The sequence below is a fragment of the Strigops habroptila genome, chromosome 3 (genome assembly GCF_004027225.2).
Source record: "Strigops habroptila isolate Jane chromosome 3, bStrHab1.2.pri, whole genome shotgun sequence".
Classification (NCBI taxonomy): Eukaryota; Metazoa; Chordata; class Aves; order Psittaciformes; family Psittacidae; genus Strigops; species Strigops habroptila.
This window is the reverse complement of record NC_044279.2, coordinates 81,197,133-81,218,098: the sequence shown is the minus strand read 5'-3', so window position 1 is coordinate 81,218,098 and position 20,966 is coordinate 81,197,133. Positions and strand designations below refer to the sequence as shown.

Here is a 20,966-nt window from a genome sequence, read left to right as displayed (position 1 = left end):
TTAACTCAGTTCTCATGTTTAGCATGGCAGTTCACCTCTGTTCCAGTCAAACAGGGATAGCCTTAAAACCCTATTGGATGAAAGAGTCTATTATCCCCTTTTTGGCAGCAGTAGTCAGGACACAGTCAAAACTCGAGCTCTCTACCAAGAATCCACACTGACGGCAGAGAGGTGCGTGTGATGAAGGCTCCTCGGGGGGATAAGAAAAGGGATAAGGGCTGGCAGCATTCACTAGGTTTAGAAATAGATGAAAACTTACAATATAAGCAAGGTGCAATCGAGAGAGGGTCACAGAGCTTTTACTAGCCACAGTGACTGCCAACAAGCAGCCTGGGGCCAGCTGTGGACCGTTGGTGTCCAGCAGGGACACTTCCACCCTCAGCACTGTGGTCACTGTGGTGACACCGTCGGTGACAGAGATCTCCATGCTGTCCTCTGTTGCTGATGAACCATCATGCACGTACTGCAGAGCATTTCGAGTGACGTCCTCATAGGTGAAGGTGTCACCTTCCCAAAAGGAAAATGCACAAGTCAGAAAGGCTTTGTTCAGAACACCCATTTCAAATGACCTACAGGCCCCAATTTAGCAAAGGGCTTAACAATGTACTAAACTGGCATTTAATACCATCCATACAGGGATGTGAGTTATGAAGGCATTTATTAGTGGGCTTGTGTATATGCAGGACAGAGGAAAAGCTGTAACCTTCAGAGTTTCACAGACTCCCTTCACAATTCCCAGGGAGTGCACAGCTCCTCCTCTCTTCCCAGCTGCTTTGTGAGCTCATGCCTGTCATAGCTAGATAAGGTTTCCCTCTCCACGTCTTCTGTTTGCACTACTCTCCTACATCTAATATTTGTTCATCTGATCACACACTGGACACAGGTGCCCCCGAAATCAACAGTAAAACTCTACACGGGCTTTCAACTGCTGGATGACAACAGGTTTACATGGACTTCAGCAGAAATGTTCACTAGGTTACTTCAAGGAATTACTTCAGATATGACTCACCATGTAAAACAAAACAGCCTTTCGATTAGCAGCTGGTTACAGGCAGAGGATACACACACTTACGGATGCAGCCCTATCTGCCAGAAGCACCTGTCCTGTCCTGGTCAACTAAACCAGCTATGTGGACAGGCACATGCTGACCCCTCTCTGGTGCTGAGGAAGACTTCCGCTCAACTCACCTGCTCCCATGTGCTCCTGCATGCCTGCGCTGTACTTTAGCACAATGCCATGATGGGGAGGTTTCACCAGCTCAAAGAAAAGACCCTCGGGAGCTGTATCCGTGTCACTCACAGCTAGCTGTATCCCTGTGTTGGAGAAGAGAGCACAGCTTCAGCATCCTCACGCATTCCCTATACACTGGGAATATCCTGTAAGTTTTGTGATGTGCTCTTGTGAATGGAGTAAAAAAACTGTAATTCAGTCAGTATGTGAAAGTCAGAGTAACTCTGGAGCTGCCCTAACCCAAGACCTTGCTGGTTTCATGGAAATAATTAGTCCCCTGATAATGCTCAGAGCAGAGGATGTATCAGAGAACTTACTGCTAGCATGGCTCATGAATGACAGCTATGCAAACCCTCAGCTTATGAGAAAGAAGTGCAGTTTTCTCAGTGGTTGCTGCTACACCTGTACAAGCAGGTCCTTAGCTACAACAGACACAGGTGAGTGAGACCAAAACTCCCCTCTGCTCCATCCATGTGGCCTCCTGGCAATAAACACTGTGCCTCAGGCCTGCACCCCCTCCCCTGTGCCCTACTCACCAATGGTGGCTCTGCCCCCCTGGCTGACCTCCAGGAATGGAGCTGTGATCTGGAACACTGGAGGCTGCTGTTCCATAGAGAGCAAATGAATGACAAACACCATCTCCGGGGTTGTGTGCTCTCCATCAGACACTAGACACAGACAAAACACACACCTGAATGTAGGGATGTGTTTTCAGGGGCTCATCTGGAAAACTCACCTTTGTGTACAAAACCACCATCCCACATTGTGACTTCTCTCCCACCTTCTCTACACCTCTGTCTAAGGACACAAACACACAGTTCATGCCTGACACAGTTCATGCCTGAGTATTTCTCTTCCCCCCTCACTTGACTCCTGGCAGGACAAATGTAACTTCTACAAGTCTGTGACTGTGCATACTATCTTCCATATATCTGATTTATGAGCACATCAGGTGCACTCATAAATCAGAATATGGACTTCTCCTCACTGGTAGATCATTCTGCATACCCATGCTAGAAAGCACACGGAAAGGGAATGATGTGTTAAACAACCAAGCAGATTATCAGTAGTAATTTAATTGTGGAAATGTTTCCAATGCTGTATTAAAAATCGCCAAAATAGTGTAAAACTCTGATGTTCTTGTTCACACTGGGAAAAATCAGGCTTTTAGGACAGATTCCAGGCAACTACTGGAAAAAGATGTCTCTACTGAGCTGCAGCTTAGCGTCTATAAAACACTGTTGGGACACAGATGAATTAATATTCCCCAGGCATGTGCATTTCCAGAAACTCCTATTGAGCACCCATAGGTGTGTCTGCAGCAGAAGAAAAGCCAAGGAATAGCAGGCAGCATGAAGGGTACAAGGATAAAACCTGCTTTGGCCAGGAAAGAGCAAATGGTTCACGTACCTGTGAATCGGAAGTTCACTGACTCTGGGAGACCTGAGGGGACAAACAGCAGCACAGACTAATTGTGGTCAGGACAGGAAAGCACATATTGATGTGGACTGGAACAACTTTTGGAGAAAGCAAGTGCCTTCACTTCAGGTAATGAGAGATAACATGCTACCCCCTCCTCCAAACTGTGAAATAACCTCCTGATGTTAGTGAAGGGCATGGTGATGCACAGAACTGCATCTACCATGTACTGTCACTTCATTGCACAATTCTGTGCATCGACTGGCCAAGAGTGCTTGAAGTTTGTCCTATTTTTGCCCTTCTACCTCCTGCTCCAGACTGTTATTCTTCTGATTATAGAAATCTTCTAATATCCTGGTTAAACTGAGTCAGTTCATACTTATGAATTCTAGTCTCAATCTCAAGGACTAAACTGCTAGTGCATCAGAGATCTCAAGCATGGGAGGGGCAACAGTTCCTAATCCCACAGGAGATGAGCAGTTTGCCCAGCACAGCACCCAATATCAGCATCAGCAATTCTAAATGCTGCAGTTAATGCTGCCACATCCCCATAATTCACTAAATGTTGCTATACCAAACCACCGATTTCTACTTCCTTTCTATCATTCAAGCCTCATGTCCTCACAAATACAGACATAACCATGAAGTCATTCCAGGACTGGAGGAAGAAAAGAAGTCCAGCTACCTCTGCCAGTCTGGCAAGGCACTACAAAGGACATTCAGTTCCTTACCCGCAAAGGAGAAGGCAGTGATCTCTCTCAAGTGAGGAGCTGCAGTCGGCGGACGATAAGCAATCTTGCCATGGTTTATATCTGCTTGGGTGAAATACCTGACTGGGGAGAGAGGCCTGTCTCTGTGCTCCACAATACCTACAGAGGCAAAGAGCTCAGTATTAACAGGAGGAATCCATTTTATTTTTAAAACAAGATATCAAAGGCCACAGCTTCTTTTTCCCTCCCCAGGTGCTTCTTTTTACATGTTCGCTGGTTCCTGAATGAGCAAGATGGCTGTAACTGCATCAAGAATAACTTCTTGGGACATGAGAAATTAACCATGATTCCTCACTTTGTCATTCCTTCAAATACCTCTCACTAGAGAGTCAGAAAGTGAAAGCCAGGAGCACAACATTCAATATATTCCAGACAATAGTAAGAAAACTGCCTGAGCAGTGTGGCTAGCTCCTAAACAAGGCAAAGAAAGATACTCTAAAGGAAAATGATGTGATCAAAAAGCACAGCAATTAATTCAGCAGCAAGCAGCCACGTTCTTAATAGGTACACTTGCCTTGGCCAGGAAGGAGAGGGACGGTCACGTTGAACAGGATTTTCTCACTGGGAATCTCCGGGTCTACAAAGGAGAGGTGATGGGGCTCAATCACTGTCACACGGTCCTCCAGCACCTCAATAAATACATTAAACCACGAGCATCAAGGCCAGAGAAATGGGAAAATTCACCCCAAAATGCATTGAAATAGGATTTGCTTTGCTGTTGTTAAATGTAATAAATATAAAAGTGTCTTTGAATGTAAAAGCCTAGGTCTTAGACCTAAAACTGACAAGGGATGGATGGGCTGAACCTTTACCAAGTCTTTCATCTTTTTTGACCTACAGCAACTAAGAAGAGAGAAAAGAAAATCTAATTCAATCAAAACCTCCCTCGATGAAGATATAATTAATGGCCTATGTAGTTTTCTGGTGTAGTCTGATATGGCTGGACTGGATTTGCTTTTAAAAGAAATCCTGGAAACAACTCAGCCATTTCCATCAGAATATAGAGGAACCAAAGCTTTCCCTTTGTTTTAAATCCCTCTAAAAATGTTCTAATCATTCCATTACAAGATTATCATTAGCTAAAGGCTGGCAGTGTGTTAGAGGAATTACAGTGCTGCATGAACAGACTTAAGTGCCTAAAAGCAGTTAACTTGCATGTGTTCATGAACCCTAATCCTGTGGAATTCACAGCTATGAGAAGTCACTGAATTAAACAGTTCAGCTGGGTACAAAAAGCATCCAGCTCATTTCACAATCACAAACAAAATATGGAGAGAACAAGCTAAACTGAAGATATAGGCAATTAATTCATCTGCTTTGGAACATGAAATGATCAGGTCCAGGAACAAGTTACAGGTTTTCACCTGGAAACATTTAACATTTTGTGCCTCCTCTTCAGCCAAGAAGACAGTCTAATTCTGAAGGAGTTTGAAGACGAATGAACAGAACTCAATCACGCTGAGGCAAGGAAGTGCAATTTTATAATGGAAAGATTTAAGGTTACGGTTGCTTCATAGTTGCCTCCAAGGCCTATTTGTCTCTCCCAAAGGTAGGACTTGCAGGTTGCAAGGGGCCCCTCAGTAAAACGTATTTTACGGTACTATTGAATTTTGTGGTCTATAATTAGCTATAAAATCCAGCAGCGCACGGCTCAGCCAGGTATCTCTCCCATCAATTTTGTCGATAATGACAACAACAAAAAGTCAAGAGCAGAAAGACACATCGCTGGCTATTGCTCCAAGTAGCAGTCTGAGCATGTTTTATTATTGCCTGGGAAAGGTCACCACTATTTTAAACCCTGACAAGGCTGTTGTGCCATGGACTTTTCACTCATCTCTCTCCCACCTCTTCCTTTGGCTTTTCCTGGTCCCACGCCTGGCAGGCTGTGCTGGCTTAGGAGTCCTTCACCTTTCCTTAGGTAGCTCCTCCCCAGGAACCACTGCCCCCGGGAGGACTGCCACATCTACCCTCCTGCACTGCATGGGCCTCTCAGTGTGCTTTTGTCTGCCAGACAGTGCCCAAAGGCACAGGATTTCTGTTTGATAATGCTGGGTATATGGTTGGCACCTCATGTTCTCTAAATAAATCATCAGGAATGAGTAACACCGAAGATGACTGCATGCTATCTTCAAGTTTGTAGACCCAGCTATCCCTCTCCCTGCAGGTAGCTCCTGCCTGAAGGGCTGGCCTCAGCTCCTTCCATGTTTATTGTAAGTACTCATCTCTGCTTTCTCACCACAACAAAGCTATGAGGCAAAGATGACGTTTAAATCAAAGTCTCTGCCTCTGGGGTCCTGGCTCTCTGTGCATCTCAATGGGTGACCTGGGTGCTGAGCCCTGAAATGTGCCTCTAGCCCATTCACTCGGGATCCGTCCCTGCAGAATCAAGAAAAGCAGACAAGCAGGAGAAGAAGAGAAGAATGCTGGAATTCACCCACATGTGTGATGGTGACACAGGGAGAAGGCGTGCACCGAAGTCTGAGAGCTCACAAAACCAACTTTAAACTTCCAGGTCATCTTTTCAATTAACACACTCAGGAAAATAATGACATTAGGAGACCACTCTTATCAAAATGGTCACTCCCAGAGTTGATGGTGGAATAAAAGCTTCAGTTCCATGGATGCAGATATAATGGGCTTGTCTGACTGTTTACCACATACATTATAGTCTGTGCTTCTGATGTCAGAATGATGGATGAAAACCTTCTAATGTGGGTGGTCTACAATTCTGATAGTTTATGATGGTATTATTGGCAAGGTCAATTCACTACAGTCTCTCTAACCCACAGCTTTTAATTCCTGCCATTCCTAATGCTTCTCAGCAAAGGGTAAGAATTCCATAAAAAGATGTTAAACACCTTAACATCCCTCTCCTTTCCAGTCTATATATTCAGCACGCATAATACTGAGATTTTCAACTGTTTTTGGGTATTTTCTCCCCTGTCCTTACTCTTCTAACCTGTCTTTTTTTCCATTTCTGTTTCAGCTACCTATCTGGTGCATATACCCTGTTCCATAGGTCTAGTTCAATCTTTGAATCAAGCACAATAGCATGGACGGTAGCAAGTACAGGAATGAACACTCAGTGGTAACTGCTTTATGTGAGGCTCTGGTCACTGTACAGTGCTGTAAGAAAAGTGGGAATACAGAAACTATCAGCCAGTGGTGTTGGTTCATACTTACAGCCATGTGCAAAGAGGAGCCAAGGGAAAGCTGAGGAGCTCTGGGTGTCTGTGGGAGAACAGCAACATTGAAGACGTGGCTTTGCAAGCTGGACTGTGGACTGGCAGAGCTAGACACCTGCGAAGAAAAGGTCACTCGAATGGATACCTGGCAGAGGACACCACTGCATTTCTAGACCAGTCTCATACCCTCCCTCTGCTCTTCCCCTGATCTGGGAAGGCAATGACACACCTTTCTAGCAGATACCAACCTAAAGCATACAGGAATGATAGTGAATGGGAATTAAGGCCTTTAAATAGTAACCATTATTGCTTGCACAATCTAGAAATGGTTTACTTCTTTATTAACATTTAGAAATGTATCTGTTTGTCAATTCCCTACCAGCTGTTCATTCCTGCTTCCCCTAGTCACTGTCATACCTTTACGGAATTTTGCTCCAACTGTCTGTACACCTTAGTGGAACTTTTCATTACAGGAACAGGAAAAATAATGGGTTTTTAAACCTTTCTCCCACCCTTAAAATGACCATTGGTTGTGCTGACAAGGTGAAAATAACTGGTCTTTTAATAATGGCACTGCACTGGCAGTGTGACTCCGTGTGGTTCCAGCATCTTCCCATTCAAGCTGTGCTCGTGTTTCAGAGACCCATAACAATTTTCCATATGCCACTAAACCACCAAGGTTAAGTCAATGGAATCTAAATCAAAATAGCAAACCTGCAGTAATGACGTATAAAGCAAATAATATTAAATTTGTAAAAATTCAAAGGAAATTGTACAAACCATCCCCTAGAGATAAGCTTGCAAATGTTCACAGCAATCCTGAGATAATGCAAGAACCCAAATACACCTTCCTTCTTTGCTGGACACAGTCATGGCTTTATCTTTCAGTAGGGATGGAAGTCCACACTTCAAACCAATAGAGCACTTTGCGAGCAAGAATGGACTTCAGCCCAAACTCGATTTCAAGAAAACACATTAAAAATGCATAAAAATGCATGCTCTGCTGAAGTGAATGAAATTATTTTAGCCATTTGCTGTCCCTGAGTTGATGCCATCTGCGTGGTAATTGCCAAAATACTGATGAAAACAAGGTGTCAACCCTTTCTGAGATGCCCCAATGGACGGTTTAAGACTTGGACAGATGTGACCCAGGCCATCGCCACTTCCTTTCTCAGTAGGGCTCTCCATACTATTGCTACTGCTCCAAGATAGTAAACCCAAACATTTAGCTCATGCAAAATGCATACTCTATAGGAGGAATGTAGCAATTAAGCTAAAGATTAGCTTGTTCAACATTGATGCTCACAAATTCCTCATTATCACTTATGTCAATTACTTTAGAAATTACCTTAATTGCTGCTCTGGTGCTACAGTAATAGCTTCTGACTTGTAAACCAGATGTAACAAATACCACGTGCAAGTGTTCACGTAGGCTTAGCATTATGGGAGGCTGTTAAACCTTCCAAGCAAACAGCAAGGACCTGTCTAAGGAATTTTACAACTGTTAAACCTGTAGGGAGATGGGATTTTTTGTAGTATTACATCTGCTGGGGAGTATTTACACCTTTTTGTCTGTTTTCAAGAAAAAATACTCTATAGCAAAAATTAAATTACTAGCTTAGGGACTGCAGAAAGTAGGAGGGTTGCTTGGTTTTGGGGCTTGCAAAATAATCAATTTACAAAAAGGCACTCAGAACACTTTGCTCTTGGAGTAAATATTACAGGTTTTATGACAGGGTGATGTATTTGCCATGCAAGATCGAGGGGCTGAACCTCTTGAACTGCAAATGGTGCATCGAAACAGCCAGGATATGAGCTGCAGTAACACATCTTGCACAGGGAAGTCCTTTCATAGACGTCTGGCTCACAAGGATACTTCAGGAAAGTGTGGGCTAGAGGACCTCTGTAAGGGTCTCCTCACGCAGACCCAGCACTCAGCTGGAGGATATCTAGGACAGCCAACATGCTGTCATCCTGTCATGCTGATGGGATGTTACAAGCCTACTGGTTTCATCCTGTGGAAGTTGTAAGTGCAGATCTGCTTACCTATTAACTGTGGGGACTCTTGGTCTCAGAGAGCTTTCCGGCTCAGACAAGCTAGCAGGCACTAGGACAACACTCTTTCTTTTTTACAAAACCCTTTCCTCCCTGAGTTGGAATTGTACAGAAAATCAGGCCAGCTATTAACTTAACAGCTTAAATGTTAGATGCTACTTGACAGACAATTTTCTTCAGATTTGCAATATGGCCTGTGATTTGACATCCAGAAGGTTAATGCCCTTGCATGTGGCTCAACATTATGGGTAGCTGCCTGGCTTCACTGCCACAGATTAAAGCCTGGGGGTCCACACACAGCGAAAGCTCTCTTGTGCATGAGTAAGAGTCGCCCATGAATACAATGATGGGCTGCATCCGTCCTGAAATGTAAGCACATGTATATTCATCTACAGGCAAGCAGCATGCACCCATACACACAAAAGTCTGTATGTGAATACAAATATATATTTGCACACCTATTTGTGTGTGCATGTGTGTGTATCTATTAAAGCTTTGGGTCACAATGTACAGGGAACAGCAGACAGTAATCTCAGAGAAAAATGCCAGCAGAACTGCTGTGTGACTCCCCCCACAAATATGATGAGGAGTACCTGGAATTGGAAGGAGTCACTCTCTATTTCAGATCCAGAGTGCCTGTACCACACAATGCCTTCATTGATGTCCTTCTGGGTAAAAGAAGTTGTAGGGGAGGCTGCTCTTCCATCAGGCAAAAGCTGCCATGAGTCTGCTGGGCCATCTGCTGGCATTGGGACCAGAAGCACCACTTCACCTGGGAAAAGCAAAGATGAACAGCCGGGGCAAAACATGTGAGAAAACATGGAGGAATACATGCCTTTTCACCAACTAATGAGTTGACAAGAGTGAGGCACAATCAGGGTTAAATAGCACAGCAGCAGACTATCCATCTTCCCCTCAAGGGTACAGCTTCAGTACCAGAATACAGCATGCTAATTTTTACAAGGTCAGCTCTTTTCTAGCTCTTTTGGGGACTTATTATACCAAAAAGTATACTCAGCCAACTCCTCTGAACAGAAATCTTAGAGCTCTTGAACAGATAAAGGACCTGGCTTGTAGCTCTTACTCCAAAAAGTATGTCGCTTTTGTATCTCTAACATCCAGCTTATTTCTGATTTTTGTATTAGGTTCTCAGCAGAACTGAAATATCACTGGCTTTACTGCAGATATGACAAAGAACAGCACAGCAGGATGGGGGCATGTCCCACTGGTTATCAGCTTTCCTCTGAGATGCCTGCAAGGGTTGGATTTTGATGTCACTGCTAGTGTTCAATTTATAAAATTACTCAAAGAGCCATGTGATACCCACCAAGAGAAGGGTATCAACATTTGGTCATCAATTTCATTGATGTGAACATTTTTCCTAAGAACACACAAAAAGGAAATTAAAACCTGACAAAGAGCTATAGTATTGAAACAAATGGCATATTTTTCTATTTTACAATGTAATTTACTTGTTTCAAAGTTAACATACAATTTGTGAAAAAACTATACCCTCTTTCCCCTATCTTTACTATTCTTGACTATATATAATTTATCTGCTCTTTAAATTACTTATTAGTTGTATATTGTGCTTTTCTACCAGTCTTTGAACATATCCCTCATGGCTACTAATTCAGAAGCCACATATATTATAAATCACTTCAACTCTCCTTACGGCATTAATCATTCTGTTATGCAAAATATCCATCTTAAGCTCTCCCATTTCATTTCCAAACCCACTCTCAAACAGTCAGAGCAATAAAAAAATAATTCAGCAAGCTGAAATATCATACTTCCATTTTATCATCAAACTCTATGCTAATATTCCCTTATCGGTGCCCTAATTACATTCCTAAACTTGTGCTTTTGCTCCTGGGAGTTCACCACCTTAATCTTTTGTGTGATTTTGAAAGATGCTAATCACATACCCAAAGGAGTTAAGGCCTGCAAGTTGTTTATCCCTCCCACAGTATAAGAAGAAACAATCCCAACATAATAGCTTTTTTAAGCAAGATGCAGGTCTATGTGCCTTCTTATAAATTAATATTTAACATTATTAGAAGGAACAACTCTGTAATGTTTACTTGTACAGTTTATGATTACCATTTCATTTGAAACATTTATTTTTTTAAAGTAGTAAAGCACCTGTTCATAGGTTACACACATGAACATACAACTTGCACATGTCAGAAGGAGGGGATGTGGACAGAGATCTTCCTCCCCTAATCATACCCCTTTTGTTTGGTTTCAGAGTCTTGAAGTAAAGAGCAAGAAGCTTTCTTTGTCCACACACCCTATAGCTACACATATAGAAATGTAGTAGCTAATTCTAAAGTGCTTTTCCTTCCTATCTAAAAATCAAATTATGTATTTTCTACAGGCATGGATATCTTTTCCATTAGTCAAATCCTAAGATAGGCAGATAAGCCCTCATTGATTCAGGACCCATTTTCTACATTGCCCTGTCTTATTTTTCCCCTCCCTTTCTGTGAAATGGTATTTTAGATAAAATTTTGAAGCTCATGGATTTCTACTGCTTATTCCTCACCTGCAGCTACAAACCCATTTGTGTTATTGCAATTAATTACAGTAGAGATAATTATGCTGATACAAATACAGGTTTATAAATTTCAGTTAGGGCTAGGCAGCAGGAGACAAGCTCCTCAGGGAAAAATTCTTGTTTTCATGTAAATGCTTATTAAAAATGAGAAGACAGTCCTTCATCTGCAGAAAACTAGAGGGGAAATACAAATTAATTACTTCTTTTCTGCATTGCAAAAAGAACATAATCTATGTTTCCATCAGGTACTGTCAGCTGTTACGGAAACCAGCCTATCCTTACAGCAAAAGGCAAAAAACCAGCACTGATGTTGCTAAAGGGATCTTCTAATTTTATGCAGCTCAGCAAATTAAAAGCAGTGATACAATTTCATGGAAGTGCAAAATGTATTATTAAAAGACATGGTTCTAGTGAAGAAAATAGTGATGCTGAGCAGGAAAACAACATTTTTCTGTCTATATTAACCTTCCATCCATGTATGACATCTTCTCTTTTCCACCCAGTTTCTCTCAGTTTGTATCTCAGACACAAATTCCAGCACCTTCCAAACTCCTCCTTCACCTGGGTCCAGAAGATACTCTGCAGAAGACAAGCTGCAGTCCTATGCACTGGGTTGCTTGTGGAACCTATTACTTTGAGATCCTCTCAGAGGAATTTGGAGACAAGAATACGTGGATGTCACCAATTTCTGCTTGAGTCAATAACCCCATTAATAGAAGTTAAATCAAGTGTCGTGGAATTTACGGAGCTCTCCAGTTCCTCACAGTAAACTTTTGCTCAGCAGTTTCTAGGGGTACTATTACCCTATGCTCCTCTTAAACCAGACATTCGCTGTAGAATATTATCTTTTGGCAGTAAGACTCTCACAAGGCTGTAAATCCACCAGATTTTCACTGCTACTAGAGAAACACAGTTGCAGATGACTAGGCACGACAATAGCGCTTCATTCCTCTGCATGCCCATCTGAACTGGAAAAAGATGAGGTTAGCAGCACTTACCCAGCATAGTATTACAAGGAAATATCCCCTCAAATGCTATTTGTTGCGGAAAAAATACAATGGAAAAACCACATTCACATAGGCCTGTGATGAATACCCTTTTCCTCAGAAGTAACCAGAACTCTGCACTTTTATTTAGCAGATGGACATGATGGGGCCTGTGGGGTGAAAAGCAACACCCTGCAGGTGCTTTGTGACAACAAAACTCCAGAGGTATTTACCATGTCTTGGCTGGTCCTTGATGATGGTGTAGGTTATCTCGGAGTCATGGACACCAGGCAGCTCAGCATGCAGTATTGTCTTGGAGATCTGCAGCATGCCTCCCTGGGGAACCCACACCAGGGAATTTGTCACCAGCTGAGGGCTTCTGTTATTCTGCATTTAGGGAGACAGCAGGAAAAAAGGCTTAACTGAATGTCAGCAATGCTGCACTCATGGAAACAGATTTTCAAGTGAAAAGGATCAAGCAGAATATTTTGGAATTTGTTATGTATTCAGCCCTGGTTGTCTGCTCCAAGAAACAGTTGTGCATCCTTCACCGATCCTGAGGATCCCTAGGATCCAATTCTCACCCTGTAGAACTTTGTCTTCCAATGGTTCTAATTTCCTGTCACTGACATTAAACCTTCTTGACCTCACTCTCCCTCCATAATTTTGTCTTTTTCCACTATCCTCATTCTCTCTCTGACTGACCTGGCACAGTTGAAAATTCACTACTATCAACATCCGAAAATAAATTCTCCAGTCTACTACACTAGTTTGACGGGATCCACATGCTCTCTCACGTCTCCCCATTTTATTTCTACAAACATACACCTTTCAAGGGTACTTACTGAACAACATCTTCTTACTTATTCAAAAGTGTCTCTATATGGCACCTCCATTAACTTTACACATATCTGCAACTGTTATCACCTCTCCGTGAGCAAACCCAGGTTCAAGACCAACCCCGTGCTTGTCTATGAGATGGGGGAAAATTGAACTTAATTCAAATTTCACTCAGTAACTATTGCACCAAACACACATCACTTTTTTTGCTAAGCTAGAACGTACTTGCAGGAAGACTTTTAGATCAGGTATCTTCTCTCGTGGTGGGACTTACACCCATGGTCAAGTCATGTCTTAATCACTTTTGTGAAACTGAAGACTGCCTGAGCATACACCAAAGTCTTTTGCTACGTGATGGGTTTTCAAACCTTCAAATTACTCGTGTGGCCTTTTTTTTCCAAACAAATATTTATCCAACATTAAGTCAAGCTTCTTGAAATGTGGATGTGAGGACTGGAGCAGTAATGGCTTCACCACCATTGTCATGCACTTCAGTAACACTACTCTGGCATTCAAGGATTGTATTATCCCTTTTTGGCTTTAAATTACTTTGTTAGCTTATGCTTTGCTGGACACACCACCAAAATCCGTGTGACCTCTTCTGTGCCGTGTTTTTTTCTTATAAGCCCAGTTGCTGTAAATCTGACTTCTCTTCTTTATTTCTGCAAATTCACCTCGAAACTGGCTGCCGTAAACTGCATAATCAGTCAAAATCCTGACTGCTCCATAGAATTGATCATCTTCCTCATTTACTACTGCATACAATCGTGTGTCACTCCAAAACTGATAAACGCCTTACTACTATGTTCTTCTGAATCTGCAGCAGACAGTAGAGAGGGCTAGAAAGATGTTTGTGAACAAGAATCCCATTAAAGGATGATTTCCCATCTCCATTTTGACGTCTGTTGCGCAATTTTCACCCATTTAATTTGTATTACGCCTATTTTGCACAGTGTTTATTCTTAAATGCCACATGATCTTAGACTGTGTTAGGTCAACAGTTTCCCAGCACAATGGTCAATTTATTTTTATAAAGAACAGTGAGGAACAAAACCAGACCCTCTGCCAGCCGCCAAGAGAACCCTGCCAGTATATATGATAACTTCCCTCTGACCTTATTGATTTGATCACATCACGACATATTTAGGCCTAGGAGAGCATAACTCTGGAACAGGAAACAAACTCAACAGGTCAGAAGGGTCCTCGGATTTCTTCCGTGAGGAGAAAATAAAGACTAGCTGCACTTCCAAAGAAGGACAGGCAAAATGCACTGCTTGAAAAGAAAATATTTCTAAGTGAATGCTCATAGAATCATAGAATGGCTTGAGCTGGAAAAGACCTTAAAGATCATCTAGTTCCAGCCCCCTGCAATGGGCAGGGACACCTTCCACTGACCAGGTTGCTCAAAGCCCCATCCAGCCTGGCCTTGAACACTGCCAGGGATGGGGCAGCCACAACTTCTCTGGGCAACCTGTGCCAGTGCCTCACCATTCTCACAGTAAAGAATTTCTTCCTCATATCCAACCTAACTCTCCCCTGTTTAAGTTTGAACCCATTGCCCCTTGTCCTATCACTACAGTCCCTGATGAAGAGTCCCTTCCCAGCATCCTTGTAGACCCCTTCAGATACTGGAAGGCTGCTCTGAGGTCTCCACGTAGCTTCTCTTCTCCAGGCTGAACAGCCCCAACTCTCAGTGCCTGTCTTCACACAAGAGTGCTCCAGCACCCTGATCACCCTTGTGGCCTCCTCCGGAACTTGCTCCAACAGCTCCATGTCCTTCTCACGTTGAGGACACCAGAACTGTACATAGTACTTCAATGTTAATGGGTGATGAAATGCCTTGCCAAAATCCTGGAGACCTCCTTCAGCTGGATCTCCTCTAGAGGTTCAACACAGCCCTAAAATAAACGCCTTGAGTCTCTCCCCTGCATTCCCCTAGCCTCTCAGAAAGAAAGGCTTCCACATCTCATCAGCAATGAGCACATTGCATGTGGTTAGGCCTGACCTCCTCTGACTTACAGTACGTAGGCCTGTGATCATATTTCCTAGGGCATGGGCTCTTCAGTCCCCATTGGAGCTCCACTGGTGGTGCTCTGCCAAAAAATGAAGCACCAGCAGGTCTCAAATTAACTTCACAGAAGCTGTAATTGTTCAAGAATGTCAACAAAGATAAACAGCAGTGCAAATCATTATGAAGAGCTCCCAAAATAGAGGCCAGCTGTTCAGACTGCAGTAGGTCAAATGAAGAGTTTGGATGGGAGAAGCAGGCTGTTAGCAACCAAAGGGGCTACAAAATGTACCTTGCAGAAAACAAGGCACAACTGTTGTGAAGAAGCAAACCCCTCTAATTCATAATATTTGGAATGTTGTTGTCCTTTATGTTTTCACACTTTCACCACAGTGCTTCTATGGATTAATGCCTGAGCCCATTAAATAGGAATCCTAGAAAGGTCCTTTCACACCAGGACTTAATATATAAAACCATCCAGCAGCACACTACAACAAGCTACACAAGCTCGGATAAGGAACATGGTCAAAAAAACCCACACCTTGAGCTCCCACACCTCCACCAAGGGTCCTGCTGGGCTCTTGAGCATACTTGGATGCAAAACAAGGGAAAAAACCCAAGTGTCTTGGCACGTGTGTGTCTCAATGGCATCTTTTCAGAACCAAACCCTGCATGCATTCCAGCTCCCAAGGCTACTCCACAAGATGGTAATTAGGATGAGACAGGAGCTGGGTATCTGCCAGCTCTACCCTCATACTAAAAGCTGCTCCACTCTCACCTCTGTCACCACCTTCATTCTTCTCTGTAGCCAAGGGCTGCACAGAGACACTTGGAGAGATAATGAGAGACACAGGAGCACAAAATCAGCTAATAAGAAAAACTAGACTACGCAATTCACCCTCACTGACATTTACAAGAACCTGCTTAATCAATAGCAAAAAAGAAAGAAGTGTTACAAACAACGCAGAGCGTGTCCAAGCATTTTTACAGTCCTTCTGATCTGCTAGAGGCTCCTTAGGGTGTGATCTGGGTAAAGACAGCAGAGGCAGGGCTGCTCTTATTCCAGGAGTCTAATAAGTCAGCACCAGCCTTGAAAGCAGCCTCTTCTTCATTCCCAGACTGATGGGTGAGTCATGTCACTAATGAGCATTAATTACAAGAGCAGCTTTAGGAGCGCCTCAGGGTCCAAATGGGATCAGGCCCCCGTTATGTTAAATACCCAGACCTATGTAGTGCTTGTAAATCTTATCTAAAATGTTGATGCCCAAGTTGCTGTGAAAGATGTCTAATACAGCAGAGAAGAGAACAAAAGAGGGGTAATACCATCTCGTCCTGACTCCTTTTCACTGAGTGAAAGCACTCAGAGATGGTGTAATTCTCAGATCCACACATACAAAAAGATTGCAAACAGTGAACTAACAGCTCAATTTTTCATCATTATTCTCCATTAACTAAAGGATAAGGAAATTTTCAGCCATTTTTTCCCCTTCTATTGTATTACAATATTAAAATGAACTGAAATGCTTGTGAGTACTTCAGCAACTTTATTTTTGTCAAGGTTCCACCACACATAATGTATGTTTTTCACACCTTGTTTGGCTGGGGTTTGTTTAATAAACAAATGGAAAGCATTAAAAGCACCACTGCTTTTAATTTTACTGTTGTAATCTCTATAAAAGTTAATATCAAGTGCCAATTCATGTGCAAATATAGAAGAGACAAACCACCACTGTTTAATTATGAACTGCAATAAAAGCAAGAAATAAAAACTAAAGTACTTCTGAATGATTTCTGAATTTAGGTAGCTGTTCCCTGTCCTTAGGGAAGTTATCAAACACAAAGATGCAGCAAGTGAAAGATTTCAGTGGAGCAATGCTGAGTGACCAGCAGAGCTCCTGACTTTGGGAGGCACCACCACCACCAAAGCACAGTGATACACCTTAACAGTCAAGATGTTTCAGTTCATGCATGGTCCTTTTGTTCCCCATCACACTCCCATCAGCTTGAGTGATTTGCCTATCTCATCAGCCCTCCCTCCTTGCCACCCACTTGTTCTCTTATTTATTGCCCTCACCAGCGCAAAACTCACCTGCAACTCCAGAAAATCTTTTTTATTAACTACGGACTTTGCATTGTCAAAATGGCAAAACTGGAGCTGAACCATTCCTGTCGCAAACCAAAAGTTCAGGTGACCTCCAAAACTCAATCAATTCACTGCTTTCTCCTGCCTCTGACCAGAGCCTGTCAGCAATGCAGGATTAGTGACACCTCAGGGACATAATGATACTTCTCCAGACATCTAATTTGCCTGCCACTGCTAGGCTTTGCTCTTCTTTGAAGACAGGCTGAGAGAGCTGGGCTTGTTCAGCCTGGAGAAGAGAAGGCTCTGGCGAGATGTTAGAGCAGCTTCCAGTGCCGAAAGGGGCTGACAAGAAATATGGAGAGGGGCTTTTTACAAGGGCAGGTAGGGAGAGGACAAGGGAGAATGGCTTTAAACTGAGAAAGGGGAGATTTAGATTAGATATGAGGAAGAAATTCTCTGCTGTGAGGGTGGTGAGACACTGGCACAGGTTGCCCAGAGAAGCTGTGGCTGCCCCATCCCTGGCAGTGTTCAAGGCCAGGTTGGACACAGGGGCTTGGAGCAACCTGCTCTAGTGGGAGGTGTCCCTGCCCGTGGCAGGGGGTTGGAACTGGATGAGCTTTAAGGTCCCTTCCAACCCAAACCAGTCTGTGATTCTGTGTCACAGCACATACCTTGGGAACAATCTTAATGTGGAACAGGATGTTCTGGAAGTGGTACCCATCGTTAACTTGCAAAACAACTGCATCATCCCGGGTGTCAGAGCCATCATGAGCATAACGCAGCAGTCCGCTGGCAAGATCATCCAGGTGGAACATGTGGACTGCAGAAGCCGAGTCCCCAGGAGGTTTGATCAGCTGCCCGTGATGTGGAGGCTCTAAAACCATCAGCACAACGTCCTGGGGATTGTCGCTGTCTCTCACACAAAGCAACTGCTCTGTTACAGTTCCAATTTCCCCTCTGTGGACAAGGAGGGCCTCATTCCTGAACACATACGGGGCCTGAAACACAAAAGCAGCTCTTAGGTGTTTGCTAAACCATATAAATTTGCTCACAATCAAAGTCTGGAATGAAAAATGCGGGGTTAAGGAAATTTGCTCACTTCATTCCTGAAAACCTCCTATTTCTAAGCAGCAGAGAATCACTTTCCACACCTTCCCCCGCAGCGGGCAGATCTAAGAATATCTAGCAATTCAGGCTGATTTAGTTACATTAAAAGAAGATTCTCATGCCACAGCAAGGTTAGGAAAGAAAAAAAAAATAGGACATTTATACAGAAAGCAGTTCAGTTATCAGCTAAGGCTTATATTGCCTTTGCTGTCTGCACAGATAACAGACAAGGGACACAGCTTGCCTTACTACCATCTATGGAATTCAAATGGAAACCCGGACCCCAACTATTATGGGAGGTCTACACATTACATGCATGTTCTCAACTCAGGCTCAACTGCAGCACCTCAAATGCTGCAGATTCATGTCTGTGAATAATCATTTCAGGGTGGGTTGGGGATGGAGACACACCACATTCTTCCTGTGTATAACCTACAGCTTCGGTAACTTGGACATCCTTCAGAGCACTGACAGGGGAATAAGATCCCACATAATCTGTGTAAAATGAGTTGCAGAGAGAGAAAAAAAGGAAGCAAGGAAGAACGCCAGGAGAGGGAGAATAACCTACACAGGATGCTAACAGCAGTGAATCAAGCTGAGAGCCAGAAGCTTGCATTAACGCTTCTAAGTCAATCAGCTAACATTGAAGGGTGTGCTTTTGCTTGTCTCCAAATGATAAAGTTCATCTCAAAGACAGCAAAACTAGGTGTCATTGGCATCATTACTTATTTATTTTCAAAGACTCCACACAGCCTTATTCAACCCAGAATGAAGATCAGCCAGAGTCCACATTTCTGCTGCTTTAAATCAGTTCTCTAGTTCTTTGTTGTCAAGAAAGTTTAAATCTGCAGTCTCCATTGATCCCAATAAACAGCATTTGCCACCAGCAATACCTTGCCTCAGGAGGCAGGTGAGCCCTGCGAACATTCATCAGGGAGCTAACTGCTGCCATCTCACCTGTGTACAACTTATCAGGGTTATTAAGGATCAGCAAGCAAAATTCCTATCATTAAACCTCACTTATGTATTCTGGGGCAGTGACTGGAGCTCTTACTTAGGTGAATGTCCTACTGTGGTAAACAAGCAATTAGCCTGAGCAAAGACTTCAGCACCAGCCAGAATCAATATACACACAACAGGATCCAAATCCACAGTTTGTCTTACACTAAAGGGCAAACTAGAACACTTTCAATTTTCAGAAGTTATGGAATGACTAATATGGAATATAATGATTAAAAGCAACAAAGTGCAATGAAGCACAGAACAGCACCAGCACCTTCAGACACAAACCCATTCACTGCTGCAATGATTAAAAGAAATGCATTTCTTAAATTACTCATTGTGAGGATGGATGCTGAGTCAGGCTTGTAGGCAGGAAGGAGTCAGCACTAAATGAGAAAGGCTGATCACCAGATTTCCAGTTAGTTTTATCAAGTCACCTAATTTCCCTCTGAGGATGTAAATGGGCCTTATGAATAGCAGACTCTCATCTGCACTTTAAAGTCTCTTTATGCTGCTAGAATATGCCAAGTAGCCACAACAACTTCAGTTGAAGCAAAGCTATCTGTCATAGTTTAATCCCATCCAGCAACTAAGTACCACACAGCTGCTCCTGTGGGATGGGGAGGAGAATTGGAAAAAGGTAAAACCCATGGGTTGAGATAAGAACAGTTTAATACTGAAATAAAGCAAAATGTAATAATAATAATGATGATGAAAAGGGAGATAACAAAAAAAAAAAGGGAATAAACCCCAAGACAGACGAGTGATGCACAATACAATTGCCCACTGATGCCCAGCCCATCCCTGAGCAGTGGTCAGTGGCTCCTGGCCACCCCCCCCAGTTTCTATCTGAGCCTGATGTTCCATGGTATGAATTACGCCTTTGGCTAGTTTGGGTCAGCTGTCCTGGCTGTTCCCTCCCGGCTTCTTGTCCACCTTCTCACTGGCAGAATATGGAACACGGAAAAGCCCTTGATCGGGGTAAGTACCACTCAGCAACAATTAAACAATCAGTGTACTATCAACATTATTCTCAGACTAAAGCCAAAACACAGCATTGCACTAGTTACCAGGAAGAAAATTAACTCTATCCCAGCCAAAACCAGGACACTAGCTGATCAAGCTTTCACCTAGACAGTTTGACTATGGAAAAAGCTCAGTGTGAACTGCAAAGCCCCCTTGGAAACCTGGACCCCATTACAGTGAGTCCATGGTGAACTCATTGCCAGCACGACCAGCAGCAAGCGTGAAGCTGGGCCAGGAAGTTCCAGCACATCCACTGCCCTTGCATGCCCTCTAGCTTGAGTGGGAATCAAAGCCCATTCAGAGAGATGGGATGGGATGATATGACCTGCTGGTAGGCTGAGCTGGCACACACAGCTAGTCTGGGCTTGAACAACTCCTCCTTTCTGTAATTCTGTGCCTTCTCCCTTAATGTGTGCCTTGCACATCTCTTCATACCTTGCCTTTTAGAGAGCCTTAGAGAAGGAGTCACAAATGTACTGCCTGTACACCACCTCTTAGGTGAGGCCCCTCCACAATATCATGCTACAGACTTTAAATAACATTAACATGAGGGACGTGGACACTTGACAGCACCATCAACTTGCCCTTGCCTAGAAGCGGTGAGCAGTTTAAGAGACACACTTTAAATAGCTCATGCTGATTTAACTCCCAACTGTTGTAGAAGAGAGCATTTAAGTAAGTGCTCTTGACTGTC

At 43.2% G+C, this 20,966-nt stretch overlaps 1 protein-coding gene across 1 annotated transcript in view; it reads right to left on the bottom strand.

Annotated features, from left to right (window-relative positions):
* FRAS1 (Fraser extracellular matrix complex subunit 1) overlaps nucleotides 1–20,966 on the bottom strand; it is a 159,037-nt gene that overhangs the window by 30,979 nt on the left and 107,092 nt on the right. The window contains 10 exon segments of the mRNA XM_030477972.1: nucleotides 260–507; nucleotides 1,189–1,314; nucleotides 1,768–1,899; nucleotides 2,642–2,674; nucleotides 3,382–3,519; nucleotides 3,935–4,049; nucleotides 6,604–6,720; nucleotides 9,254–9,432; nucleotides 12,440–12,593; nucleotides 17,809–18,135. Of these exon segments, the coding sequence (XP_030333832.1) occupies nucleotides 260–507; nucleotides 1,189–1,314; nucleotides 1,768–1,899; nucleotides 2,642–2,674; nucleotides 3,382–3,519; nucleotides 3,935–4,049; nucleotides 6,604–6,720; nucleotides 9,254–9,432; nucleotides 12,440–12,593; nucleotides 17,809–18,135 (1,569 nt within the window).